Source organism: Neophocaena asiaeorientalis, unplaced genomic scaffold (genome assembly GCF_003031525.2).
Source record: "Neophocaena asiaeorientalis asiaeorientalis breed wild unplaced genomic scaffold, Neophocaena_asiaeorientalis_V1.1 scaffold30, whole genome shotgun sequence".
Classification (NCBI taxonomy): domain Eukaryota; kingdom Metazoa; phylum Chordata; class Mammalia; order Artiodactyla; family Phocoenidae; genus Neophocaena; species Neophocaena asiaeorientalis.
The window spans coordinates 7223345-7251330 of NW_020174923.1; the positions used below are offsets into that span (position 1 = coordinate 7223345).

The window sequence follows — 27986 nt, forward strand, 5'->3', positions numbered from 1 at the left end:
CTGGTGTGCCCGAGAGCCTGGGCCCAGGCCTCCGCCCACTGCTCCGGCATGGTGGGGCTGGGGGCAGAGGCAGGGGGCTGGCTGGGGAGCCCTGGCCTCACGTGCCTGTGCCCGCACAGGCCCAGGAGCTGAAGCACACCATCACCTTCCTGCTGGACCGCAACTCTCCTTCCACTTAGTGGCCGGCCTTCACCCAAGAGGAGTGGGGGAGGGGCAGAGACGAGGACAGGAAGCCTCTCTGGCCAAGTCTCACCCGGACAGTCTCCTTTGGGTGCTGTCAGGCCAGTCTGGCCTGGACTTCACCGCTTGGTTCTGGAACCTGCCGCAGCACAGCCCAGCTGGCCCACGGGGAGGGGCTGCTATAGCGACTCCAGCTGGGAGTCACGAGACTCCCTCTGGGGTGGGCCTGGGCCTGAGCCTGGGGTGGGCGCTGCAGGAACTCGGCTTGGGCGTCCGATGTTGCCCAGTCTGGGGGAGATGCCCACCTGGGCCCTGGCCCGACACGAGCATGAGCCCAGCCCTGGGAGCAGCAGCTGCTGAGGAAATAAAACTCCTGAGAGAACAGGGCTGTGTGCATGAGAACCAACAGGACTTTATTCCCCTGGTAACTGCCGAAGCCCCGCCTGGCCTTCCCGGCCAGGGGCTGAGAGGGAGCAGGGCCTGGCTGCTGCCCGTCTGCCCACGAGCTCTGCACCTGGGCCGGGCTGGAGGCTGGCATCGCGAGGGAAGACGGTGGTGGGGGCGGACCTGGGACCAGCCCAAGCTCTTTCTGAGTAGGCCCCAAGGCCTCAGACTGGTGGGCCTCGCCCCCGGCTGAAAACATGCTAAGTACACGAGGTGGAGGGACCTTCCTTCCTTCTGTTCCTCTGGCAGCAGCCACACCACCTGTCACTTTCTGATCTGTGGATCTGGCCCAGAAAACCCAGCCACGAGGGCCGGGGAGGCAGGGAGGCTAGGAGAAAGAGGACCTCAGGCTTCGCGAGCAAAGAGAAAAGTGGGCTGACCTCTGACCTTGATTTGGGAGGTGTCCAGGCCCATTTCCAAAGCAAGGCATGGCTGGAAGGGGGAAGAGCCTGAGAGCAGACGATGTCCCAGCAGCAGCAGGCCGCCCACCTTCCCCGTTACTGAGCGAGGCCCGGGCTGGGCCGCAGTGGAGTCCGGGGAGGACACCGGCCCCGTCAGGCAGCTCTCGGTCATCTCTGCAGGCCACACAGGCCGTGCCAGTCAGCTTCACTCTCGCACCGGGCTCGGCCGTGGAAAAACTGCTTGATGACGTTCTGGGCCTCTTCCTTCACTGGATTCGGGATGGGGGAGCGTGAGAGCCAGTCTCCCCACTACAGGGCCCCCACAAGCACCTCCCGGCCGGTGACGCAGGCACTCACCGCTCCTTCCCGGAGACGGATTCTGGGTCAGCGAGTGTGAGAGGTGGCGGGCGAAGGCTTTAAACAGCTCCTGGGGACAGAGAGTGGAGAGGAGCAGAGAGCGCAGAACCTCACCCTGCTCTGAGCGACCCACAGCTGCGACCCAAGAGCGAGGCAGACCCAGGGAGCGGGCAGCGGGCCTCTGGACTGGCCTGCTTCCGCCCTGCTTTTCACTGGGGCTCACGCTCCCTACCCACCCACACGCTGCACCCAAGTGCCCCAGGCTCAGAGGAGAACGGAGCCCATGCACCTACCCTACCTTGGACGCAAACTTGCCCTCCTTGTAGAAGGGGGTCAGACACTTGACCACGATGTTCGCAGCCTCCTTCAGCGAGATGCCAGGAGCCAAGAGCTGGCAGGAGCCTTGGGGCTTCAAGCTGCCCTGATCGCTGGCTGAGACGCTGCCCTTGGTCTCAGCTAAGATGGAGACCTTGGCTGAGGGGCATGGCCTCTTCTGAGCCTGGCTCTCTGGGTTCTCCTGGGCAGGGCCACAGTGGAGGGTCACTCTTGGGCTCCCTGTTACTGGCCCCTCCCCTCCTGGAACACTGGGCCTCAGCACCTCCTGGCTCCCTCTAGCCCAGCCCATCTGCCCTGGGATGTGGAAAGAAGACATGATTTTCCCAAACCCCTACCCGGAGCAGACACCAGCCTGGTAAACAGGTATCTTCCCCCCTCTCAGTACCTGCTGGGGTCTGGGCCGCTTGCCTCTCTGTGCCTCCTTCGTGGGGGTGGGCTGGCCTTCTGGGGGCCTCTGGTCTCTGAGCAGCAGGCAGGCACTGGCCGGAAGGGAGAGCAGGCATCAGAGCTCCAGATGCCAGCCGCGCCCTCAGCCCAGGTGGCCCAGTGAAGCCCATCATGGGAACAGGCCCCGAGTTTCAGAGGCCCAGTTAGCAGAGGGGATTCTAGAGGATTCCAGGACTGCCCGTGACCTCACCTTGGCCCCTCCTCGGAGCACTCCTCGGTCTGGGGGTGGGCAGCCAAATGTCCCATGGCTCCATCCTCCTCCCCTGTGCACTTCTCTGGGGCCGTCAGGGGTCCCCGCGCCCCGTCACGGGAAGGGCTGGCACCTTCTGCCCCTGGGGCTGAAGTGAGCGGAGGAGAGCTCTCGGTCCTTTGGTAGAAGAAGCGGGCGATGTTCTGGGAGTCCTTGAGGGCCGCTGCGGCCAGGAGTTGCTGCTTCTTGCCAACCCGGGCCTTGGCAGTAGGACTGCCCGGAGAAGGGCCTTTTGCCTTCTTCTCGGGGGAGGGCGCCCCACAATGAGCACCGCTCCCGGGGGCCTCTGCTCTGGGCCCAGGGAGCGGCTCAGCGCGGTCCTCATCCTGGCGGCCACGAGGCTGGCCGGGCGGCTCCTGCTCGTCTCCTTGCACCGGCCGGGGGTCTTGCTCCTTGAGCCGCGTCTTCTCCATCAGCTGAGGGGCCGTGTGGAACGTGCAGGAGCCCTTCGGGAAACCAGCTCCCACCCGCTTGGGTTTGAGCTGTGAGGAGGAGAGAGGCTTCTGACCCCAGGTGCCTCCAGGGCACTCTCTAGAGGGCCCAGGGATGGCCGTGTGGGTGGGGCTCCTGGGAGTGGGGGCGGGAAAAGCTGGGCGGGACAAGGCTTGGGGGTTGGGCTGTCGAGACAGGCGCTGTGGGGGGCTGCAGAGGCGTAGCTGGCAGAGTACGGAAGCGTGAAGGCCTGCCCTGGGGCGCCATAGGGCCAGGGCTGTGATGCCAGGAGAGCAAGGACTATGCCCTCGCTGAGGGCAAGGGGCCGTGGCGCCTTTCCTGGACCCAGGTTTGGGGGGGACACCAGGACGCCACTCACCGAGTACACCTGGGAGGCCGGCCGGATGTCATACTCGGTGGGCTCTGGGGGCTCGGCCTGGGCGCTGCAGCTCCTGGCACCACCTCCCACATCATAGAGCTGCCCATCCTTGGAGGCTTTGTGGATCTCAGCCACCTGGGGCAGGGACAGGTGGGAACGCCATGGTCGGCACCCCTAGCTCCCAACAGCCCCCAGCCCAGGCTTCCCACGAGTGGGTTCCGCGGCACCTGGGCACTAGACAAGTTCTAGTCCACACGGGGTTGGCTAGAAATACTTCCAGCCGGGAAAGGAGGGAAGTCGGGCTCCCCCGGGAATAAGTGCGCCCTGTGTGGCGGGCTGCCTCTCCCACCCAGAGCCCGGAGCACGCCCCACCCACCCCGCCCCGTGCCCACCTTCTTCAGCACGCTGGCCTTGTACAGGTTGGCCACCTTGGCATTTCGGAATGTCTCGTGTTCCAGCTCCACTGCCTTGGCCTGGAGGTCAGATCTGAGGGTAGGAACAAGGTTAAGGTGTCAGGTAGACCTGAGGCCCCCTCCCTGTTAGATTCCCCCTTGGGGACCCTGGAGATGGCTTCAGGAACGGCCTGGCAGGAACGGCCTTGGGCACAGGGATTCCGACCTGGACTGTCTGGGCCCCCTGTGGTTTACTGTCCCTCAGCAGCTCCTGGCAGCCCCTCGCTTGTGGCCAAGCCTGCCCCCTGGTGAGGCTGTGGAGACTCACACCCCCTGGGAGTAAGATGAGTCCCAATTTGGGGAGGGGTGCCCAAATAAGCCAGGGGGGCTGGGGTTCCTGCGGCCTCCAAAGGAACAGGAGCCCGGGGACCACTCCTCGGCCCTGACGACACTCACCCATCAGTGGAACCTGCGGCCTGGCGGTTGTTGCTCAGAGCCTCCTCCAGGAGCCCCAGGCAGTGCTCACGGGCCTGCACAGGGGAGGGAAGTTGGTCAAACAGTCTCAGGTTGGGGGGGAGATCCTGGGGGGGCAGGTGTGACGAGCTGCCCACCTCTTACCTTCACAGTGAGTCTGGGGATCTTCCTACTAGAAGCCTCTTTCAGGGGACAGTCTGCATCTGGGGGGAGCAGAGGCAAGTCCTTCCACTCTACTTTCTGCTCTCTGGTATCCCCAACCCCTCAGTGAGGCATCCTCCACCATACCCCGAGACCAGCCCAGGGGCATCTCTGTACTGACCTGGGGGTACGAATTCTTCTATCTTGGGGTCTTTGCCCTGGAAGATGACATGAGGGCCCGTAAGGCATCCTGCCCCGCAGCAAGACAGCTCCCAGTCCAGCCCCAGGGAAGGGGCTGAGAGGGTGTGAGCAGGGGGCCACCTGGACCCCACTGAGCCCCCATCCCCTTCACCTTGCGCAGGCGCATCTGCTTCTGGTAGAAGAGATTCCATTCCCGCTTGTGGGCCTCGTCTCTGCCCTCATCCCCGCTGCCCTCAGAGCCTTCGTTGTACCTAGGAGACAGGCTGGGCATGAGCAGTCCTGGGTCTGGGCTCTGCCCTCCTGTCACGTGTCTGCTGGGACAGTGATGTCTCTGAGGCCCTGGCAGCTCATGGGCAACACCGAAGTCCTGGCCCCAGTGTGGCCCTCAGGGCCGGGGGATGGACTACGGCACTGTGTCGCCTCTGGTCTGGCCTTAGCATCAGGGAGAGAATGCCAGACTATTTCCAGTGGGTTGGGGGCCCCTGGCCTCATGGCCCCTCACCTGCTAAAGCCCTCATAACCCCTGCGGCCTCCCTCATACAGCTCAGGGTCAAAGCCGTTCCCCTGGGAGGGCCCAATGGAGGTCTTGCTCCAGCTGCAGCTTTGCTCCAAAGCGTCCAGCTGCTTCCGCACAGCTGCAGGGTTCTGGCAGTGGTCACAGCCTTTGGTGCAGGCGGGGGGCGCATCCCCGAAGTACTTAGCAATGGCAGCGTGGCGGCACCTGGAGCAGGCAGCATAACACAGGCAAGGGGTGAGGGACCCACGTCGGCCAGCGTTCGTTCACCCGATCCCGAAACTCTGGTTGAGCACAGCTACATGTCTGGCACTGTGGCAGGCATCTCATGCGAGTCTCACAAGGCATCGCTGGGGTGCCCATTTTACAGATGAGGGCAGTGAGCTGAGAGCTTTCTCAAAGTCATGGAACACACGTATCCAGAGGAGCCAGGCCACGGACCCCATTCTGTCCTGCTTCTCTATGGAGTACTCCTCCGGGCCCCAGCCCCCTCTCCATCCTTCGGCAGTGGGGCACCCTGGAAGAAGCACGGACTCTGGGTGCAGACGCTGACTCTGCTGCTGAGGCTGTGTCCTTGGGGACAGCATCTGACCTCCTGAAGCCTATGCACTCCTGCCTACAAGCCGGTGCAAGAGGAGCACTGGCCCCTTGGGCTGCATAAGGGCCAGGATGACGCTCTGAAGTGAGCTGCACAGTGCCCAGGACACGGCTCTTATTATCACTCTTCACTTTTTTCTGATGGGGAGGGAGGGAGAGAACAGCAGGAAGTGGCCCTACCCCACCTCAGCACTCTGCTCTACTTCTGTCTCCTGGTGACCTCTTCCTTGTTGTCCCCAACAAGCCTGTGTGTACCCAGCCCAGTGTACACAGCCCGGGACCGGGGGGACTGCCTGAGAGCAGGAACTGGGCAGCTCAGGGCCGGCACCGTAGAGCTGGCACTGGTGAGGGCAGCGAGGAGAGGCAGCCGTGGCCGGAGTCTTCCTCGTCGTACCTTCCAGGCTGGAAGAATGAACCCCCCCAGGCTGGGGGCACAGTCGGTCACCGGGGCAGATGCAGAGGCCCGGGGGGCCACAGTTCTATCAGGGCTGTTACAAACAGCCATTCCTGCAGCAGGAATGTGGCACGGGGTGGGGGAACCCGAGGGGAGATGCCAGAGCAGAGGTAGGGCTGTCTAGTCACCACATCCCAAAGACAAGAAGAGTGGGCGTCACTGCTCTAACCAGAACACCTCTCAACGTGAGCACTGCCTGGGGCTGCAAGAAACACTTTGAGGAGCCAGGACCCCGAGGGCCAGCCTCCAGAAATGATAACAGGTTGTGACACAGCCCCCAGGAAGCGCGGGCTGGCTGCCTTGTTTAGCTGAGGAGAGAACGGCTGGAGCCGGCAAGGAGGGCATGGAGGCCACCAGAGGGCGCTATTCCCGCCACACCCAAAACCGATGTGTAACTCATTCCATGGCTCAAGCCTGTGCGACCGCACAGTGGCTGCCTGTCCGGCCTCTGGGAGGCTCTGGCATCCAAGTGGTGCGGCCACAAGCCTGGCTTCCTTCCCCCCGCACCTCCCCCAAGCCCCAACTCACTGGCGTTTTGTGCTCACATTCAAAGGGCTCCATTGACAGCTCGCAGATGCGGGCTGGGGTCGGCTCCTGTCCTGCTCCGGGCACAGCCGGGCCCGGAGCGTGGAGACAGCCCCAGCCGATACTCTGGCAAGAACGAGATCAGCAGTGTCCTCTCTCCTCCTCCCGGGGCCGCCCCCAGGAACAGGCTAAGGCCAGGCCACTCCCAAGTCACTCGGGACTCCCAAGTTCTTCCCCAAGATGCCTCCCCAGAGGGCTGACTGCTTGGGTGGTCCAGCAGCTCCCCCACTATTTACTTTCCTTCCCAGGAGAAAACAGAGAGGAACCTGCCAGGGAGTCGCCTGAGGGACAGGTTGGGGGTTGAGGGACATGGGCCCAAAGGTGCTCCTGAGGGCGGGGCGGGAGGCAAAGAACTGGGAGGGGTGCAGGCCCCCTCCCTCGCTCCCTCCCTCCTGACTCAGGTGGAACCTCCCAGGGGTCATCTTTGCCAGGGAACGTGAGAGCCGACCTCCTCTTTCATCAGCTCACAGCCCAGGCCCAGCCCACACCCGCCAGGAGGGAGGAGAGAAGAGGAGGAGGAACAGAGGAGGGCCGTGCAGACCTTCGGGGCAGGGAGCAGGCAGGAACCTGCAGCCGCAGGACCAGTTCCCAGCAGGGATTCCCTCGCCTGCGGGGGCAGCGGTGGCACTGGCTCCCTACTTCGGCAGCCGCCCCATGTAATGTGACACTTGAATCTCCAGGACGACCAACAACAAAAAAGCTAAGGCCGAGACAGCAGCTGGCTGTCAGCAGCCAGGAGCTCCGCTGCGCTGAGGAGAGGCACCCGGGGAGCAGCCGCGGGTCAGGAAAGAGGCGTCCGCAAAGGAAGGAAGAGGTGTGAGCCCCGCTGGAGAGGAGGCCGGAGGAGAGGCACGCGGAGGCTGCTGGGCTCCCCAGCACCTGCGGTTGCCCCCCAACCCCAGCACCTGAGCTCCCAGGTGAGTGGCTCCGCTCACAGATGAGGCGGGGACGAAGGGAAGGGAGCCGCCAGGGTCCCCTGTCTCAAGGGTGGAGGGCCACAATCTACCACAAGCACGGAGAGGAGGGTCCTGGGGGACACGCTTGGTTGTAGTCTCTGGAGAGCCTCCCTTTCGAACTCAGGCTCCCCCTTCTCTTGCTGGGACCCAGCATGGGGCACAGGCCGAGGCTGCAGCCCTCTGCTGGCTTGCTGAGCAGGCAGAGGGGCCTGGAGTGCCTGCTTACTCGGCAAGTTAGTTTAAGCTTTTCCTATGCAGGGGGCTTAAACGAGGGATCTGGCTGGCCTGGCCTAGGGGAGAACCATCGCCTGCCACTGAGCCTCCCTTTTTCCGGGGATCAAGTCCCTGCTTTCTCCCAGGCAAGGAGGCTCAGGGCAGGGTCTGCCCGGCCACCTCACACCTCCCAGGATGCGAAACTGTGGCAGCTCTGCCCATTGTGTCCTGGACAAAAGCAGCAGCTGCTACCTCTTACGGGGGTCTCGGAGTTCTCAGCTCGGAGCCAGGCCCGGGTGCTCCTCCCTGGGCCCACAGAGATCCCCAGGATCCCCCAAATCTCCCTGAATGCCACGCCAGAAGCATGAGGGCCCTAAACCCGGGGTGGGGGGGGAAGTGAGGCTTGGGAAGGGGCTGCCCCGCCCTGTACTTGGCCCTCTGCCATCAGAACGCTGATAGTTCTCGGTGCACTGAGATCAGCTCCCGTGGGCAGGGCCCCGAGAGTCTCGAGTCGAGGCTGGCTGCTTACCCCTCCTGCCTCCCTGTCCTCACGCCAGCGTTACAGTCCCCTTCCCCAGCCCCCAAGATGTTCTCCCCAAAGCGAACAAGCTAGTATCTACTTAGAAAAACAACCACCCAGGTTAAAGTGGAAACCAGGGATCAGTCGACGTGTTCTTGGCTCGGCAGAGGCTGTGGGATTTGGTCTGGGTTGGTGGCTGGGGAGACTAAAAGCCCGGCAGCGATGAGCAGTGATGGCACAGAGGGGACAGACGCCGGGTAAGGGAGGGACGCAGTGATGAGCCCATGGCTACCCCTGCCGGCTCTTAAGACGGCCCAGGCAGGCAGGCAGGGATCAGAGTCCCTAGATCCAGAGGACACAGGTGGATGGGGACCCCCAAACACAATCCCTGAGCGGGGACAGAAGGGTGATGCCCAGCTTCTGGGGCTGCAGGAGGAATCAGCGGCAGCAGGAAGTGCCTCCTCCTGTCCTGGAGAAGCTAAGGGGCTGCTGAGGGTTCAAGTGTCATTGGACCCCACTGGAAGGCGGGGCCAAGGCAGAAAGCGCAGCGCACAGTGGGCATCTCTGCCTTGCTGGTTAGGCCACCGGACCCCGCAAGACTCCCCCAACCTTCAGTTATGCCTCATTCTAGTTCTTTCTCGAACAAGACGTTGCCCAGGGGGCAGGGGTGGCTGAAACCCACCTTGACAAAATAACAGGGCAAGGCAAGCAAGAAGCCCTTGGGCCCTGAGCCATCAACACACCCTTATCAGACAGCACACATCCGCTGCCTGGGCTCTCCCCACGCAGCTGCATCTGGAGTTGGAGTGTCAGTTCTGCAAAGAGGAAACAGGGACGCTTCAGTACCAAGTGGCAGTTGTCAGGCCGGCAAGCGGCCTGCCGGCTCTGTGCCAGGAGATGCCACACAAAGGCATGTTTTCTAGTCCCTCCAGCTCTGCCAGCCTTCCCTCCAGCCCGGCTTACCTTCCCCCTCCACTGGCTGCCACTCCAGCCGGGGAGCACCCTCCGAAGGTGCCGAGAAGGGCCGTGCGGGCAGCCAGGCCAGGGGAAGCCACCACTTGCTCTGGCTGCTTCTAACCGAGGTGCTACCGAGCATGGGGTTGGGGGAGATCCTCATTCACAGGCAGAAAGTACAGTTTGGGAAGGAGTGTGGTGGAGCCGAGATAGAAAGACTGGAAAAATATAGAGATTCACCAGTAGCCCCACTGGGCTTCCCTGCCCTCCGCTCTCCAAACCTGGGAAGGTTAAGAAAACAAGAGGCAGCCAGCCTTAGGATGCCCACCCTCCCTGGGCCACAGCTGGGAACACTCAGGGCTCCCTACAACGCAACAGCTGGGGCACAGGCCTCACGGTCACCTGACGACGGCTGGTTATATCGGGCACCAGGCGTCAGGCACCCCTTGGCCTCGCTTTAAATAGCGTGCTGGAAAGCCCGCCTGGGACCTGCTGGAATGTGCCTCCGCCCTCTTAGGAGAACAGGCCCCTCCCAGCCCCCCACAGTCCCCACTAAGGCTCCTCTGCTCAAGGCCAAGCTGGAAATGATAAAACAGCAACTGAAAAGCAAAGGGGGCTTCAGCCTTTGGGGCAGAACAGCCGTGTCCAGCAGCCCCACTCCTGCAGACAGGATGCAGTGAGCAGCCCTGGGGCCAATCCAAGTCCCTAGAGGCCCTGGCTGTCCACGTCCGTGGCCCGCTGGAGTGGACTGACACTCTTCCCAGAGTGGGGCCCGGGTCCCCTGGGCGTGAGTCTGCAGCTTTCAGACTTCCTAACCCCTGGAGGACGGCTGACTTTAGAGGAGAAGCTCCGGATCAACAGGCCCCGCCTTTCCGGCACAGCAGTTCAGCCCGGCCCCACCTTCCCCCTCCCTGCTCTGGAGATCACGCCCCAACTGACCAGGGTCTCCACGCAACCTCTCACTCACAAGCGGAGGCGCGACCCTCTGCAATCCCTCCTGGGTCTTTGGGCGTGGGGGGCACAGGTGAAAAAGCCCCCCACCGACCCGCTCGCCTCCGCCTTCTCTGTGAAGGAGTGTCTCTGATGGCTACATTAGGCAGTGCAGGCCCTGGGCCAATCAGGCTGAAAAAGCCAGGCCAAGTAGCCGAAGAGGGGAGGGGAAAGCAGCCCAGCTCCTGAGCCCCGGGCAAGCTCCCCCTCGGCTTCGGTCGGCCCACCGGTCCCTCGGTCCCTCCTCCAGGAATGGGACCAGCGGGTGGGCTCCCGTCCTCCTGGAAACCCGGGGAGCGAGATGCCCGGAGGCCCCAGAACAAGGGAGGGGACCACCTTCCTGTGCACACCTGCTCCACTGGTCAGTGGGAGGAGGTCTGTTCGGTGTGACCTGAGGAGAGGGGTCTTATGCTTGGGAAGGAGTTCACGAGCCTGAGACAGAAAGACTCGCAAGATCTGCCTTTGGTGACAAGTCACAGGAGGTTCTCAAAGAGCAAGTGTGGCCTGGTGAGTGATGAAAGCTGTGTTCCAGACTCCCGTGTGGGGTGGGGCTGATCACGCAGAGCCCTGGTCCCTGTGCTGAGCCCATCGCAGGCCCTCTGTGGGCTGCTCCTGGGCCGACTTATCTTGCCCGTCGAAGAGCAGGCTGCCTGAGACAGGCGCCCACGGAGGGATGGCGGAGGCAGCGCTGCCAGGCCCCACTCCTGCAGTGTGACCGTGAAGTCCCTTCCTCTCTCCGGTCTCAGTGTCCCCATATGCAAAAGAAAGGAGGCAGGAGTGGATGACCCATGGCATTCTAGAATTCTATGCCTCCTAGTACATTGGAAAACTGGGATCCTGATCTCCTTTGTAGCAACGTGCAGACCCTGGGGTGGGGCATGGGAGAAGCTGGGAGGCTCTAATTTCAGGAGCCTCCCCCTTTGACAGGAGACCATCTAATCCTCCACGGAGCCATCACCTGCCTGCTACCCCCCATCATCACTTAAAACATAGCCCCCCCATCTCCAGCCGGCCCCCCACCACTCTCCTTCACCTCACACACCACAAACATCCCGGGCATGAAGGACACAGACGAAACTCCCCAAAGGTGTTGGAGGAAGGTCACTGACAGTGAATGTGTGGGGGTGTGACCACCCCCCAAGGCCGCCTGGCCTCTGCTGCGCTGGCCGGACCCCGCCCAGAGGGGAATCACATGGGCTGGGTACTCCCGGAGCCCGGCCCTGTGCTCAACCCTCCCGACAGCCTCGAGAGACGGGCACCTCATCTTCATGGAAAACGAGAAAAGGAACAGACTCAGAGAGACGGAGCCACTCCCGTGTCACAAAAGCAGGAAGAAGGCTGGCAGTATTCAAACCCAGGATGATTTGAATGCTATTCTATGGGGGGGGCCATCTGACCCGACGAGGGCAGTTATCCTGTGGGGAAGGAGATGCAGGAGGAATCCGCGCTGGCCGTCCAGGCCCTGGAGGACCGTGAGGCAGAAGAGGGCGGAATTGGCCTGAGTGACCACAGGTGGGACTGACGAGGTCACCAGGCGATCCCATCTTCTAACGATCAGAGCTGCCCAAGAAGGAATGGGCCAGGCTGGGCCGCAGGGGGGCTCCCCACTCGAGCAAAGGCCGCATGCCAGAGGGAGGGCAGGGAGCCAAGTGCGGCGCAGAGGACTCGAGCGGATGACCTTCAAGGCGGCTCTAAGGACGCTACGCTGTGATGGCGGCGCCAGGAGTGACCGGCCTCACAGGCCGCAGCCACCTGGGGGCGAATGTGCCTGGCTGAGGGACGAGGCGGAGGTAACGAGAGCTTACAGTCTGGCTCAGGCCCCTGGCCGCCTGCAGCCCTGCCCTGGCTAAGAGCTGCCTCGGGGAACAGGCTGATTCTGGGTTGGCACAGGCTGTCCCTGATCCCTCTCTGAAGAGGTGCTGGCTCCCTCGTGCCCACCGGGGAGGCGGAAGGGGAAAGAAGGTCTGTGGCATAATGTGTTCTGACTCACTGACCCGGCCTGGACCTTCACCTTCGGCCCCTTGGGCACGACAGACAGGAGGAGGCTCTCGGTCCTGGGGCCTGTAGGCTCAGTTGCCCCTCACCTGGGGCCGGGGGCAGGGGGAGGAGGGGGCTCTCCTGGTCAGCCAGAGAGGCAGGTCCAAGCCAGCAAGAGAGGGAGGCTAAACGCCCCCTGGGACACCTGGTCCCATCCTGAGAGAGGACCCCTTGGGGAAAACTAGGACACGGTGTCACCTCCACCTTCTCACAGGAAGACACGGTATGAGTAAAGAAATGAGGCTGGTGGGAGAGGTGGGGGGCCCCAGGGGGGCTCAGACCACTGCCCCCAGTCAGCTCTCAACTACGGCCGACCCCGGCCAGAAGCCCCCATGAGCCTGCTCTCGGAAGAAGCCAACCTTTCTGTCCCCACATATGATGAAAAGCAAGGGTGCCAGGCTGGCATCCTGGAGCCCCATGTCCCCACCAGGGAGGCATTCAGGGGCCACCAGGGGAGCCATGCCCATCTGAGGCACCCTGGGCAACACCTAGGAGTGGTGTCTAAGACAAAGGAGCATGCAGTCTCCTTCACGGTCAGCAACCGTGGCTGACCTCGGCCGGCTGGCAGACCCCTCCTGCGGCAGGGCCTCAGGCTCACTGTCATCCCCAGCTTCCCTCGCCCGAGCAGTGCCAGCTAGGTGGGGGCTGAGAGCCACAGCGGAGCGGTAAGCAAGGGGCCCTGCCGGCTCCCTGCCTCCCTTGTGAGCTGTGAGCCACCAGGGCTGTGAGGGGTGAGACCTGACAAACTCGTTCTGCAGGCTGGGGTAGGTGAGAGGGCAGATTCTCTGGAGGCAGCTCCGTGGGGACTCCAGGTCCTCTCCCTGCTCTGCAGCTCAGGAGGAACCCCGGCAGGGACCTGGCACAACATGGCAGCCTCCAACCTTGCGCTGGAGATGCGCTCCATAGGCGAGAGGCTGCTGTACAAGCTGCAGACGCTGCCCCAGGCCGAGCCCGTGGAGATCGTGGCCTTCTCGGTCCTTGCCATTTTCATAGGTAAGCTGCGGCTCCCAGAGTCTCCTCAGCGCCCATGGCTCTTCCTGGCATCCAGGAGAGACGAGACCATGGTACCAGCCACGGGGCTGGCAGAGGTGGCTGGGTGGTCCCCCAGACAGAGGAGGAGAAGCAGATGTCCCCTGGGGGGAGCCAGGGGATCCCCCCTAATCCTGACATGCTGCTCTAGGAAACAGGTGTGCTGGGCACCAGGGCCCAGAGGTGCCTCCGGCACCCCAACCCACAGATGGAGGGAGCAAAGCTCTGGGGGCCAGCATGGGGACAGTCACACCTCTTCCCAGACTCTCGGGTATTTCTGACCACTAAACCAGGGCTTTGGTGAAGGTCCTCCAGGCCCCCAGAGGGGCCTCTTTGGAAGTATGGCGGGCGTTCTTTTCCTCCTCGCCTCTGAGTTTCCGGCGCTCTCTGCTCTCTCCCCCAACCCCCCAGCTACCGTGCTGCTGCTGCTGCTGATGGCCGTCGGCTACTGCTGCTGCCGGTGCTGCCGCCCTAAGCGGGGAGGCAGGAGGGCCCTGGTGGGACCCACGACCCCACCGTGAGGGCCAGGGCGGCGGCCGAGGAGGAGCCGGAGAGGAGACCGCCAAAGCCATGACCCAGGGCGTCAGCCTGGCCCTGCAGCCCTCAACCTTCAAGACAAAGATCCATGGGCCCAGCCCTGGCCTAGCCCAGGAACCCAGACACTGACTGAGAGCTGGAGCCTCGTCAAGGAAATAAGGGCTGTGCCGGCCACAAAACTCTCACCTGACAGTGAACACAGGGTGCCGAGGAGGACTTGACTGTTTCTAAGACAGAAAACCACCAGGGGTTCTGTGCCTACCTGCGCTTTCTAACAAAACACAGAAGTGGGGTCCCCACACCTGGAGAACAGCCCGCACGTGTGGGGAGCTGGCTCAAGGCTCCCACGCCAAAGAGGAGCAGGCCAATCGGAGAGGGGCTTTGCGCGGCAGCTCCTGAGTCCCAAGCTCCCCCCAGAGCACGGACACGTCTGTGTTCCATTCCAGTATTTGCCTGTTTCTTTCCCAGTAAAAGCTTTCTGGTTATGTGTTTCTGTGGTGCCAGACTCCCTGGGCTGGGTTACGTGCATCAGGTGGGCAGCGTGCCAGAATCCCAGGGACATGGCCAGTGACCGTCCCTGCCAGGCCTCTGCTCTCCCTGTGCTCTCGGAAGCTGGAAAAACATGCAGGCAGGAATGCCACGCGAGAGGGAAGGCTGCGGAACCAGGGGAGGGCTGCGGCACCGTTCCTGCCCAGCACCAGCTGCTAACAAGCTCCGCCCTCCCCAGATGCCTGCTCGGCAGTGGCGGAGGCTGCGTCTGCCCCAGGCAGGTGCCGGGCTCAGGAATGCCACACCACACGGTCACCACTGCTATTAACCACAGCCAGCACACCCCGTCCTACCAGGCTCAGGCCACTGGGTCTTCCCAAACTTCTGCAGTAAGAGAGGTGAGGCCCCTACTATTGTCCATAACCTGCATCCTGACGGCTCCGTCCTTTCCCCAACGTGTGCCGGACTGTCTGCATTCAAATCCTCACACTCCCACCCCCGCCAGCTACGAAACCGGAGGTCAGTGACTCAACCTCTTCAAGCCATGTTTCCTCCCCTGTGAAATGGGGCTAATCCTGGTCCCCACCTCCTGGGCTAAGCCTGTGAGGATAAACCGAGATGACCTTGGCACAGTGCTGGGCATATCCTAAGACCTCCATTGATAAGAAGCATCATTATCTGCCCCTCTAAATAGGGCGCCAAGCCAGGGCAATGTGGCCTCATTTTAAAAACTGGGCCTGCTGACATGCAACACTGCCTGGCCTCTTTCCCTTCAGTTTACTTTCTCTCCCACAGAACTTTCCAGGCAGAGCTACAAAGCCAGGAACGAGGGCAGGGGAGGCAGAGGCTCACACGGTACCCGCCCCGACACACATACAACCCTGGTCCGCCGGGGCCATAAAGAAGTCTGCGTTTTTTATACACCTCTGTCATCTTGGCCTATGCAGCCCATGCTCTGCCTGCCTTGAGGCAGAGCTCCATCTACTCAGAAAACAGGGAGTGGAGAGTGGATGCCAGCCCTGCCACTCCCCTGCGGCCCCACCATCTCCAGCTGACAGGCAGGCAGGAGAAGCTCTCTCTCTGGTTGGTTTCACTTCCTGGTGCCCAGGGACTTCTCTGACAGGTTTGGTTTGGGTTGAAGACCCAGAGAAGAGTGCTTCCATAGAAAATAAAAGAAATTCAAGAATCTGTCTGTACTCTCTACCACCCCCACCACACCACAAAAGAATGGGACTCGGAAAAATAATGATAACCATAATAATACTTGCAACAATGGTGAGGATAAAGATATAACTAAAATTCACTGAGGACTCATCCCCGCTCAGGCAGTGTCTTAAGCATTTTGATGCAGATAAATTCATTTAGTTATGATGACCACCTCAGTGCCAAATGTACCATTATTATCACCATTTTAAAGATGAGGAAATAGGTAACTTCCCTAAATTCGACCAGCTGAAAAGTGGCAGAGCCAGCCTCTGGGCACCCCCCACCTGGCTCCAGAGCCCCTGCTCACCACACCCGGGGCCCCAGGCCTCCAGCTGTAGTACTGATAAGGCTCTCACTCCATTACCCACCACCTACAATACCAACCCCAGATCCCAAACAGCCGCACCCCAAACTCTTCTCAAAGTAACCTCCCTATAAGCGGGTGTGCCCTGAGAGTTAAGAGCTGGGGTGGGGCCCAGCTATGTCTCCCACCCAGAAGAAAAACAGAGGGAGGGTGTGAAGCCCCGCCCTTGCCAGTCCCAGCACCAACAGCTGGAGGGTCCCCAGGAAGCCCTCAGTTCAGGAGAAGCTCCAACGGTGCAGCAGCCTGATCCTCGTGTGACTTTTCCTTACGTGAGTTACATCAGCATCAAGAACATCCTTCCTCAGTGTGGCTGAGGCTGAGCATCTTTTCTAGAAAAGATTCAGGCTCCCTGGTCCAGCTGCCAAGAAGTCGGCAGACCTGGGCACCGACAGGTTGACAGGAGGTTCATTCGCGTTCTCCTCCTCCAGCCCAGGCAGTACTTAACTGCTGACCCCAAATAAGATTCTGTCCCTCCCCTTGGAGGGCTTACGGGGGCACGCTGAGCCCCGCCACCAATGGCTCCCCTCCTGAAGTTGTCACGCCAGGTCCCAGGCAGGCTCCAATCCCACTCGGATCAACCAACCAGATCTGCCCCAGCACAAGGGCAGCCTGACATACTCTGGCTGGTCCTCTGGGAAAGATGGGCATGGAGAGGAGGCAGCAATTCCCCCATCACGGCAAAGAATAAACAGGTACAGCAAGGCAGGTGGTGACCGTGGAAGGGGCGGCCATCAGGCCGTCTGAGCCCCAGAGAACATCTGGCTGACTCTGGCCGCCACACCTCTCTGTTCCCACCGCCATGCCACCCTGGAACAAGCTACCAGCAGCGCCTGCCTGCAGTCACTGCCGCAGCGTCCCAGCCGGTCTCTCGACTGTGGTCTCTCGGTCCCTCACGAGGGTCTCACTCTACATCTCAGATCTGTGCAGTTTACTGTACATATGTTACGCCTTATTAGAAACTACAGTAAAGCCACTGGTGCAAGAATCTTATTAGCAAAACTTGGCAGAGCAGACAAAACAGTTTTCTCAAACATTAACATTTGAAAGCAATCTACAGATAACAATCTTCAATACGACATATTTGCTTGTGGGTAATAACAAATTGCAGACCATAAAAAACTGAGGACAGGGTGTTCCCTGGTGGCCTAGTGGTTAGGATTCTGGGCTTCCACTGCCATGCCCCGGGTTCAATCCCTGGTCAGGGAACTGAGATCCCTCAAGCTGCACGGCAATAACAAGATAATAATTTAAAAAATAAAAGTTAAAAAAAAAACAACTGAAGACAAATTAATTTTGTCCTTAGGAAAAGTCTCCTCGCTCTCCTTGGGAACCGGTTGCCTACCCTGGAACACTGTCTCCACATTCTAACTCCTACGTCGGCTTCCCATCTCAACTTCAACATCGCTCCTCCCAGGGGAGTCTCCTCAGGCCCCAGGCCAGACTATGCCATGGGCACCAACAGCATTCTCTACCTCTTTCCATCACATCATTCCCTTTGTGGTGATCATTTCAGAAGGATTTTCCGATCAGGGCCAAAAGTTAATTGAAAAAGTCAATTAAAAAAAAAAAAAAAAAAAAAAAGTCAATTAAAGCAACGTTTGTGTACCCGAGACGTACGTTCTCTACACCTCTCATTTGAAATGTACAGATGCACATTCCTTGGTCAATCTTTTTGATGCAGGGCCGAGGTCTTTTCTCCAAGTGTGGGTTTGCCGACCAGAGTTCCTGAATTGTCTATTTGCTAATTTTGATTTCTTTAAGGCGGAATAAGAACTTGAAGACATCTGCAAGGAAACCTGAGTGTGAAATACTTCTGCATTTTTAGGAAATGTTTACAGTTGTCCTGTCCACATCTATTTTTGACAGGAACAGCTGGGTCCAAACCCCAAAGCAGTAACTTCTTAGCTGTGTGACCTTGGGTAAGTTACTTAACCACTCTGTGCCTGTTCCCCAGTTGTAAAACTGGGGTTTCAGCTATTATCACCACTTCATTTTTATGTAATGTTAAGTGCAATTATGTAATTACAAGTACAACTGCCACAAAACAGGTTTGGGAACAAGCAGCTGACGCTTAATAAGCAACCAACTAAGCTAATGGAGCGGAAGTCCGAGGGTGCGCTGAGACCAGCCTGCTGGCTCTGAGCATTCAGCAGGCCAAGGGCATTAGTCAGAGTGTTTTACAGAAGGAAATGCGAAGCGGCAGGTAAGCCAAGGTCAATTAAGCCAGGATAGTTAAGAAGGACTTCAAGGAACTTTCCCATCATCTCCTCCAGCCCCGGCTGCATGTCAGAATCCCACGATGATGGCTTCCCTGGTGCCGCGGTGGTTAAGAATCCACCTGCCAATGCAGGTGGATTCTCAAGCACATGTTTGAGCCCTGGTCCAGGAAGATCCCACCTGCCACAGAGCAACTAAGCTCGTGCACCACAACTACTGACCCTGAGCTCTAGAGCCTGCGAGCCACAACTACTGAGCCTGTCTATCACAACTGCCGAAGCCTGCGTGCCTAAAGCCCGCACTCCACAACAAGAGAAGCCACCGCAATGAGAAAGCCGCGCACTGCAATGAAGTGTAGCTCCCACTCGCCACTAGAGAAAGCCCGCGCACAGCAACAAAGACCCAACGCAGCCAAAAATTAAAATAATAAATAAATTTTTTAAAAAACCACTAAATTGAAAAAAAAAAAGGAGAATCACCCGACAAGGTTTACCAAGCACAGGGCTCTGACATGCCCAGAGGCTGATCTCTGTGCTACCAGGTGGGGCCTGGGCACCGGCGTTCAGAAAAGCTCCCAGATGACTGGAACAGGCAGGGTTGAAGACTGGTACCCTATAATGTAACCCCTGGGAGGGCAGGGCCTGCCTCTCTCGCTCACGACTGGACACGCAGCACCTGGTGCAGTTCTTGGCCACCGTGGGCACTCGACTTCTGTCTTTCAAGGATGGAATGCCAGCCACCAGGTTCCACGAGAAGGGACACAGGCCCCACTCCTGCTTCCCGGCTGCCCCATCACACCAGGGGGTGGGAACCCACACGAAGCAGCTGCGGCCGGGCCTAAGCGGCACACAAAGACACCAAGGGGGAAGCTGGGCCTCCACAGGAGCCTGGGGCCTCAATGGTGATAAACACCCACATGCTGGTTCCAGGAGGTGCCAGCTGGAGCTGTGGTTAATCATCAACCCGGCGCCACAGGAAGTGAGCGGCCATGCGTGGCAGCCCCAGCCCTGGGGCCTCCCGACCTCTGGGCAGGTCCTTTCAGTAGACGGGTCATCCAGACTGAGAGGAGGGGCAGGACCCAGCCACAGGTGAGGTGGACAGGAGGCCTGGGGCAAGGGCCCCGGATCCAGTCTCTTCCCCCACCCACCCCAAGTCTGACCTCTCTCAGCCAGGACACCTCAACCCACGCCCCTGAGCAGCCCCCCAAAACAGCATCACAAAAGGGCAGAACGCGGCAGAGGGGTAAGTGTGAAAGGCTGAAAGAGAACACGGTTGCTAGGCAATGGGCCCTAGCCCACCTTTGTTTGCTCTGGTGACAGCAAGCAGGTCTGGTCGGGGGCAGTCAGCAATGCAGCCACCTTTTCCTCCCAAGAGTTGCTTCTCTGACACAGTGCAGCTCTGGTCACCTGGCGGCTTCTTCAGCTCAGGCCCCCAAGGCGTGGGGCCTGAAGGATTACCCTGACCTGCCTGCCCTCGCTTAGGACACAGGAGTACAAACAGCAGACCCCGGTAATGGCTCCTTCCTTCTCCGCCTTTACTCCCTTCAACTGGCTACAGACTCACAGCCTGCCCATCTCAGCTGTGTTTCAAGATTAGTTAGTCCTTCTGTTTTCACCTGCCTCTAGGGAAGCCTACAGAGGCCTCAGCTTGAGACCATCCACTCCTGGGCTCCTGTGCTGATCTCTCAAAATGCTTCCCAAATGTTTGGCAACCGAGGCAGGAAAACCCAGGAAGGGTCTAGAGCGCTGCTTTTTAGATCCTGGCTGAGCAGTTCTCAGGGATGGGAGAGAAAGTCCTGCTCACAGCAGGGCTGTTCAGGAAAGGACTGGAGAAGCCAGAGGCAGCCTCCAGGAAGAACTCAAGGGACCCCCCTCTCTTGGTGCCAGTCCCTGCTTTTGCTTCTACAGAGGAAGAAAGCCCATTTGTTGCTTGCTGGAGGCATTGAGCCCAATGACCCACCATCCCTTCAATGCCTGCTAGCTACAGAGGTGGCTGCCGTTCTCTGAGATCGCACCAGAGGGTGAAGTTGGGGTCAGGGAGTAGCACCTGGGACAGGGCCTTGGAGAAGCCCCTGCACTCAGGGCCTCTGTCCCCACTTTTCCAGGTTCACATGGACAGACTACTAACAAAACGCACCTGGAAGGATGAGTTCTGGCAGGACCCCTTCGACCAGGGGGGCCTGGTAGTGATCTGCTTGTTCATCATTACGGTCCTGTTTCTCATCTTGTTTGCTATTGTGTTTGGTTTACTCCCCGCACTCGACAGGGTCAACGAGTATGAAGAGTCGTGACCTGACTTTCTGTGGGCCAAGAAGGGGGCCACTGTTATACACTCTCAAAACGCCATGTACCTTTTCTCCAAAGCCCTTCTAACAGTCTGGAATTATACAGTTTCCATGTGATTATCTGATAAGTGCCTGTCTTCCCCAATGGTCCAAGCAACAAAAAGCAGGGGCTGGGTCTCTTTCTGTTCCCAATTGTACCCCCTTTTCTGATGTGCCCTCGCACAGAGTCAGTATCAATCAATATTTGCTGGTTGAATAAATGAATGAATGAACGAGTGAGCAAATGAATGGATAAACAGAGGGATGCTGGGCCATTGGCTCCCCCAGCCTGGAGACCCCAGGAGTTGACAGAGCCCAGTACAATCTAGGCCTAAACCAAAGCTGTTTTTCCCATCTCAGGGTCCAGAGGCCTCTAGGCTGGAGGAAGGTTGCTTTGAACCTAATTACTGTTCTTTTTACACGCAAAGATAAGTTTGGCCCTGTCATAAATAATCAAATGCATTTCATGGCCACGCTCAGAGAAAGTAGCCGCATGCAAAGAAGAGAGGAAGCCATCTGGACGCCCCACGCTGGCCTCATTCATGTGACCCAAGTGTCTTTTCTCTTGGTCCCAGAGATGCCCAGGTATCCCTCACAGGGTCCCCCAGCCCCCATGCACCCCAGACCCTACAACACAGCCCTTGTAGAAATGTCCCCGCCTCTGCCAAAGCCATCAAGCAGGGCTGTCCCTCGCTGCCAAGTGCCCTCCCTTTGCAAATAGCTGCTTCAACGTCAACCTCAAACCAGGCTATTCTTAGAAAAAGGGCAAGTACCTGGTGAGGAAGGGGCTTTGCCTTCGTATTATACACCATTTATGCAATGAAGAAACATTCCTTTCTACTCAAAGAGCAATTTCAAATCCAGCCATACCAGCTGCGTTCACTCCGTCCCAGGGCCTGGAAGTCCTGGAATCTGACGCCCTCATGTGTAGCAAATGAGATAGAAGAGATGAGACTGCACACGGGGCAACAGGAGGCCCACTGATGCCCAGACTCCTGACACTCTAATAGGCCCCAGCTCTCTGGTATGAGACAGAAAGCAGAGGGCCCTGGGAGGACCTGTCCTCTTGCCTGGTGAGTTGCTGCAGCCCAGAGGGACACAGCAGAGCTAAGCTTCCAGACAGCTCCACAGAGCCTCATACTCACCCCAAACAAGAGTCCAGCCAGGGTGACTTCAAGCAGAGGGGACTCTGACAACTAGCAAGGACACTGAGCCCTTTCATGACAAGTGCTTTACTCAAGGAACCAAAGAAGGCCTAATTTAGCAACTCACTATGTTAGTGCCTGAAAAGGGCTCTGGTTGCAATAGCTGTGGGCAAGGGTGCCAACCACCTCTGCTGGGCGTGGTCTTGCCACAGAGGCCAAATGAGACATGGCAGCTTAGAGAAGGAAGTAGCTTCAGCCTAGGAGCCACAGACTTGGTGAATAGGAGGGGGTGGGAATCAGAACACATGGCCCAAATAAGTGCCTCTCTGGTTTCCAGAAGAAAGCCCCAAACATCTGGTGGGCACCACCAGTACCATGCACCTAATCAACTCCATGCTTCAAGAATCCAGTCTTGCAAAAACCAAGATAGCATGTGTGTATGAAAACGTGCATATCGCTGAAAAAATTGGGAAATGGGGGATTAGTGGCATCCATGAAGGATCTTAGTTCCCCGACTAGGGATTGAACCCCGGCCCTCGGCAGTGAAAGCACCGAGTCCTAACCACTGGACCGCCAGGGAACTCCCAACCACGACCTCTCTGGACAGTGGTCTGTTCATCTCTTAAGTCTGAAGCAATCAATTCTGCCTCATCTACCTTACAGGGTTGTCCAACGAGATCTGACCAGTGAGAGCAGAGGAATCAAAGAGGTTTTTCGAGCAAAGGGCTACACAAATGCAAGTGCTCCGAGCTTGTCCAGAATGCTCTGGGTGTCCCTCATACAGTGCGCCCACAGCTGCTGTGCCCAGGGCTCTCCCAGCCACAGTCTGCCTGTCACTGAGCAGCTAGCAGGCTCTTTCACGGCCCCCACCACCAGCAGATTCAGATCAAATAGATAAGTGGGTTCCGAGTAGGCAGGCTGGTGTTATGTTAGAAAAGTTGATTTCTCTCCAGGCACATTACCGCCCCTGCCCTCCCAAGACATAAACTGGGCCACATGTCTCTGCTTGGGTCTGGGATGAGAGTGACTACTCCACAAGTGAAGCAGTGGTACAGCACAGTGGCACATTATCACCACAATGCCAATGGCTCAGAACTGGTCACATCTCTCGGAACTGAGTCACCCATGGTGCCAGCCACTCCAGAAGTGGGTGGAGTGGGATGGGTGGATGACCACCCAAAATACTCAACGAATCCTCACAGTGCCAGAGTTTCTGGGGCCTTCCACAGAAAGGTGGGAGGGTACCAACTTCCATGCTCCGACAGGAAATATTCCCACACGATGGCTTTCAGCAGGCAGGGGTCCCTTGGTGGCCCAAGAACTGTCCTATGTTAGCTTGTTAACTAGCAGTGCTGGGAGAGGAAAAGATCTCACTAACACTTGTTTCCACACACAAGATAAGTCACTCACCCCAATTCTTCACAGAAGGCCACCAGGGCATCAAAGGCCAAGACAGCAGCTTTATCGGATGCTTTGTTCCCTCTCTTTTCCTGGAGACAAGAAACGACCATTCAGTAAAAGTCTTACATAGTTGGACTACCCTGTAGCCCAACAAATGGTGAGAGAGAAAAATATCAAATGACACTAATAAAGCCATTCACAAAACAGAGTCCCCACACCTGACCATGCATCGGAATCACCTGGGTAACTTTAAAAGACCTGAGGTCCAATTCAGCAAGACTACTGAATTGAACTTTCTGAACCTGGAGCTCCAGGGAGGTTATATTTTCAAAAAGCTGCTCAGGTGATTCTCATGCAAAGGGCCCGGGGAATGGCATTTGGGAATCACTGTATAATATGACCTAATTTAATAGGGGTTGAATACATACACAAGTGTGTGAAGGAACATACTAACCTGTATGTGTGGAAGGACATGTGCTAAACGCTGACAGTCATTACTTCTGAGTGTTGGGATTATACGTTATTTGCCTCTTGGTACATGGCTATTTGTTAAATTTTCCTTTTAAAAAACTGAAGGGGGCTTCCCTGGTGGCGCAGTGGTTGGGAGTCCGCCTGCCGATGCAGGGGATGCGGGTTCGTGCCCTGGTCCGGGAAGATCCCACATGCCGCGGAGCGGCTGGGCCCGTGAGCCATGGCCGCTGAGCCTGTGCGTCCGGAGCCTGTGCTCCGCAACAGGAGAGGCCACAGCAGTGAGAGGCCCCCGTACCGCAAAAAAAAAAAAAAAAACTGTGAAGGGACTTCCCTGGCGGTCCAGTGGTTAAGACTTCGCCTTCCAATGCAGGGGTTGTGGGTTCGATCCCTGGTCGGGGAGCTAAGATCCCACATGCCTCGCAACCAAAATAGCAAAACGTAAAACAGAAGCAATATTGTAACAAATTCAATAAAGACTTTAAAAATGGTCCACATCAAAAAAACAAAAATCTTAAAAAAAAATTGTGAAAAAATTTAAAATACAGAAGAGCCAAGAAAATATAGCAGACACTAATACCCAAGACATTCTCTATTCTTTCTGCTTCTGGAAGTTGAATGGTTCCCATCTCCCAAACACACAAATCCACATACTTCCTCTACTTCCATTCTCCCAATATACTTATATCACGATTTATTACATCACAATTTCCCTTAAGGTGATTCTTCAGAGCTAACCTCGTGATTATATTTTTACTATTTCCCATGATCACATATCCTTCAACAACGTTGTTTCTCCTGAAATTAATAGCTGACCTGTTTTTTCATTTCCTTAGATTTCAGTGCATCATGAATACCCCCCCCCCCGAAATGTTCTGATGTAATGAAAAATTCACTTCGGGAAGCGGGGGCCAATGATGGCAAGGTCCACTTTTATCTTTGGAAACGTCCTTCCTGGTGCCTTCCATCCCCATGTTCGACCTGGGCCTCTGCTCTCCAGGCCTGGTGCACAGCCGAGACTACCCTTCACTCTCGTCCTAGGACACTCCCTTTGCCTCGCTCCTGGGTCAGGTCTCCATCTTCCTTTCCTAGTTGACAGCCTCTGCAGTGGAGAACATCCTTTAGTAGCTTCTCCAAAGGAGAAAGTTTCTTAAAATCGTCTGTCTGAAAATGTCTTTATCCTACTTTCACACTAACTGATTGGCTGGGTAGGAAATTCTAGATGGGATGGTTTATTTAGCATTTGGAAGCACTGTTTCTTGTTTCGAATATTACAATGGTGAAAACTGGTGCTCTTTGGACTCCCCGTCCTCCATGTAACACCCCTCTGGAAGCTTTCTGGATCATCTCTTTTTTATTTATTTTTTATTAAAAATTTTTGTTTCCACTGCATTGGGTCTTCATTGCCGTGCACAGGCTTTCTCAAGTTGCAGTGAGTGGGGGCTACCCTTCATTGCAGTGCACGGGCTTTTCATTGCGGTGGCTTCTCTTGTTGCAGAGCACAGGCTCCAGGCACATGGGCTTCAGTAGCTGTGGCACGCGGGCTCAGTAGTTGTGGCACACGGGCTTAGTCACTCTGCGGCATGTGGGATCTTCCCGGACCAGGGCTTGAACCCGTGTCCCCTGCATTGGCAGGTGGATTCTTAACCACTGTGCCACCAGGGAAGCCCCTGGATCATCTCTTTATCTCAGATGGTCTCAAATGTCTCAATGATGAGCCCAGTGTGAGTTCTTGTAATTCACTGTGTTAGTAAGTTTTAAATAAATACCTTATACGTAATCACCTTACCGAAATCTTTTCCTTGTCTAATTTGAACTTCAGACAAGTTAATCACACTCCCTTAGGTCATGGCAAACTATCATCCTTGGTCCTCGCAAGACCCCTTCATTCCCAGTCACTACTTGCATCCACCTTCTCTCCCGTCATTCAAATTTACTCATTTATTCAATAAACACTTATTAAGCACTAAACTACATTCCCAGCACTGAGCTAGGCATTTATTACAGCTACACAGGAAAGGTTCCTGCTGTCATGGAACTTACATTTCAATATAGCAAACCTATAAAGTGAAACAGTAATAAATATGATTTTTATAAAAAGGAAGATACAAGATTTCCTGGGCCCCCAGCTATGCCTATTACCCTATGGGGAGTATTTACTATCATTTCTTCTTCACTCCCTATTGCTAGATATTTAGTTTGTTTCCGATTTTCTGTCCTCATGATCAATTCTACCATTCAAGCCCTTGAGCACATAAACTTACACACTGCCACTTTTATTTACTTATGTATTTTTGGCTGCATTTTTTGGTCTTCTTTGCTGTATGCAGGCTTTCTCGAGTTGCAGCGAGCGGGGGCTACTCTTCATTGCAGTGCGTGGGCTTCTCATTGCGGTGGCTTCTCTTGTTGCGGAGCACAGGCTCTAGGGTGCGTGGGCTCAGTAGCTGTGGCACACGGGCTTAGTTACTCCGTGGCATGTGGGATCTACCCGGACCAGGGACTGAACCCACGTCCCCTGCATTGGCAGGCTGATTCTTAACCACTGCACCCCCAGGCAAGTCCCCACTGCCACTCTTATTTCAGGTGATTTGGTTCCAGAGATAGGATATCTAGGTCAAAGGGTATCTGCATTTTAAAATTTAAATAGATATTGCTAGATTGCTTCCCCACAAAAGACTGTAACCCTGCATTTTTCTCTTGGCGAAGTGTAGGCACTCTTTCCTTCACGTGCCCACTAGCAACAGGAGTTTGAGCTCTTTTACACACGTGTCAAATCATTTTACTTTAATTTGCATTTACCTGATTACTACCTAATTTGAACATCTTTAGACGAGCCATTTGGATGAGCTTTTCTGGGAACTTTCCTTTCATATGCTTTGTTTTTCTTGTCAGTTGGTGAAAACTATTTATTCTCAACTTTAACCTTTTGTTTGCGTTTTATATTAAATATTTTTCCAGATCTACAGTCTATTTGTTTATGGTATCTTTCACCACGTATATTTTTTCCATAGGTTCAGGATTTATAGAAGCTTAAGATTTTTTATATATTCAAATATTTGGTTTTTTAAAAGACAGCTTTCTGGATTTTTAATTTTCATTACAAAAATATCTTCACCGTATCTCCAGCCCTAGGTGGCACACTGGACTAAATTTTGTTTAGTTTTTACATGAGGTCCTTAATCTGTCTTTTATATAAGGTGTCAAATGGGGCACTTTTATTTTATTCCTGCTGTGTCAGCACCAGCTATTAGACAATTCATTCTTTTCCCATTAAACTGAATTATCAGCTTCATCAATATTAAACGATGTATTCTAGGACCTTTTTTTTCTTTTTTGGTTTGTTTGTTCTTTGAATTTATTTTTTATACAGCAGGTTCTTATCTAGTTTATACATATTAGTGTATACATGTCAATCCCAATCTCCCAATTCATCCCACCACCATCCCCCCTGCCACTTTCCCCCCTTGGTGTCCATACGTTTGTTCTCTACATCAGTGTCTCTATTTCTGCCTTGCAAACCAGTTCATCTGTACCATTTTTATAATAAATCGGTGTTGAATTTTGTCAAAAGCTTTTTCTGCATCTATTGAGATGATCATATGGTTATTCTTCAGTTTGTTAATAAGGTGTATCACATTGATTGCTTTGCATATATTGAAGAATCCTTGCATCCCTGAGATAAATCCCACTTGATCATGGTGTATGATTCTTTTAATGTGTTGCTGGATTCTGTTTGCTAGTATTTTGTTGAGAATTTTTGCATCTATGTTCATCAGTGATGCTGGTCTGTAATTTTCTTTCTTTGTGACATCTTTGTCTGGTTTTGGTATCAGGATGATGGTGGCCTCGTAGAATGAGTTTGGGAGTGTTCCTCTGCAATTTTTGGGAAGAGTTTGAGAAGGATGGGTGTTAGCTCTTCTCTAAATGTTTGAAAGAATTCACCTGTGAAGCCATCCAGTCTTGGATTTTTGTGGGAAGATTTTTGTTGCTGTTGTTGGAAGATTTTTAATCACAGTTTCAATTTTATTACTTGTGCTTGGTCTGTTCATATTTTCTATTTCTCCCTGGTTCAGTCTTGGAAGGTTATACCTTTCCAAGAATTTGTCCATTTCTTCCAGGTTGCCCATTTTATTGGCATAGAGTTGTAGTAGTCTCTTATGATGCTTTGTATTTCTGCAGTGTCCATTGTAAATTCTCCTTTCTTATTCTAATTTTATCAATTTGAGTCCTCTCCCTCTTTTTCTTGAAGAGTGTGGCTAAAGGTTTATCAATTTTGTTTATCTTCTCAAAAAACCAGCTTTTATTTTTATTTTTAAATTTATTTATTTATTGGCTGTGTTGGGTCTTTCGTTGCTGCAAGCGGGCTTTCTCTAATTGCGGTGAGCGCAGGCTACCCTTCACTGCGATGCACGGGCTTCTCATTGTGGTGGCTCCTCTCGTTGTGGAGCATGGCTCTTGGCATGCGGGCTTCAGTAGTTGCAGCACACGGGCTCAGTAGTTGTGGCATATGGGCTTAGTTGCTCCACGGCACGTGGGATCTTCCTGGACCAGGG

At 56.0% G+C, this 27986-nt stretch overlaps 4 protein-coding genes across 6 annotated transcripts in view; 3 read left to right on the forward strand and 1 right to left on the reverse strand.

Moving 5' to 3' along the window:
- MYO15B (myosin XVB) overlaps positions 1-582 on the forward strand; it is a 32153-nt gene extending 31571 nt beyond the window's left edge. The window contains 1 exon segment of the mRNA XM_024760611.1: positions 68-582. Within this exon segment, the coding sequence (XP_024616379.1) occupies positions 68-179 (112 nt within the window). The 3' untranslated portion in view covers positions 180-582.
- The window catches only part of RECQL5 (RecQ like helicase 5), a 37393-nt gene continuing 9975 nt past the window's right edge, over positions 569-27986 (reverse strand). Inside the window, exons 8-20 of one of the 2 annotated variants that reach the window (XM_024760858.1) lie at positions 22975-23054; positions 4937-5155; positions 4586-4685; positions 4415-4451; positions 4237-4295; positions 4075-4148; positions 3619-3712; positions 3227-3361; positions 2356-2897; positions 2104-2197; positions 1681-1899; positions 1383-1452; positions 569-1294 (exon numbers count right to left, since the gene is read on the reverse strand). In XM_024760858.1, coding sequence (XP_024616626.1) covers positions 1194-1294; positions 1383-1452; positions 1681-1899; positions 2104-2197; positions 2356-2897; positions 3227-3361; positions 3619-3712; positions 4075-4148; positions 4237-4295; positions 4415-4451; positions 4586-4685; positions 4937-5155; positions 22975-23054 — 1824 coding nt within the window. In that variant the 3' untranslated portion in view covers positions 569-1193. Of the gene's footprint in view, positions 1295-1382; positions 1453-1680; positions 1900-2103; positions 2198-2355; positions 2898-3226; positions 3362-3618; positions 3713-4074; positions 4149-4236; positions 4296-4414; positions 4452-4585; positions 4686-4936; positions 5156-8955; positions 9089-22974; positions 23055-27986 lie in introns of those variants that run through there. The other variant, XR_003005416.1, reaches the window with a different exon arrangement.
- SMIM5 (small integral membrane protein 5) lies at positions 7476-14305 on the forward strand. Its single transcript, XM_024760860.1, has 4 exons — positions 7476-7501; positions 11145-12007; positions 13013-13247; positions 13695-14305. The coding sequence occupies exons 2-4, from the start codon at positions 11792-11794 to the stop codon at positions 13802-13804; spliced, it is 561 nt and encodes a 186-aa protein (XP_024616628.1). The 5' UTR covers positions 7476-7501; positions 11145-11791; the 3' UTR covers positions 13805-14305.
- On the forward strand, positions 18710-20652 carry ERLN (endoregulin). Of its 2 annotated transcripts, none has more exons than XM_024760862.1 (2): positions 18710-19338; positions 20201-20652. In XM_024760862.1, exon 2 carries the CDS (start codon positions 20207-20209, stop codon positions 20384-20386), a length of 180 nt encoding a protein of 59 aa, XP_024616630.1. In that variant the 5' UTR covers positions 18710-19338; positions 20201-20206; the 3' UTR covers positions 20387-20652. The 2 variants fall into 2 exon arrangements, with proteins under 2 accessions (XP_024616630.1, XP_024616631.1); XM_024760863.1 differs by lacking the exon at positions 18710-19338 and adding an exon at positions 19357-19605.

What these genes read in the sequence shown, in the direction of transcription:
- SMIM5 (XM_024760860.1), top strand. Translation starts at nt 11,792, where the DNA reads ATGGGCCAGGCTGGGCCGCAGGGGGGCTCCCCACTCGAGCAAAGGCCG. An exon ending in GGCTGAGGGACGAGGCGGAG is followed by an intron (nt 12,008 to 13,012) that starts GTAACGAGAGCT and finishes CTCGTTCTGCAG; the next exon opens with GCTGGGGTAGGTGAGAGGGC. An exon ending in GGTCCTTGCCATTTTCATAG is followed by an intron (nt 13,248 to 13,694) that starts GTAAGCTGCGGC and finishes CCAACCCCCCAG; the next exon opens with CTACCGTGCTGCTGCTGCTG.
- ERLN (XM_024760862.1), top strand. Translation starts at nt 20,207, where the DNA reads ATGGACAGACTACTAACAAAACGCACCTGGAAGGATGAGTTCTGGCAG.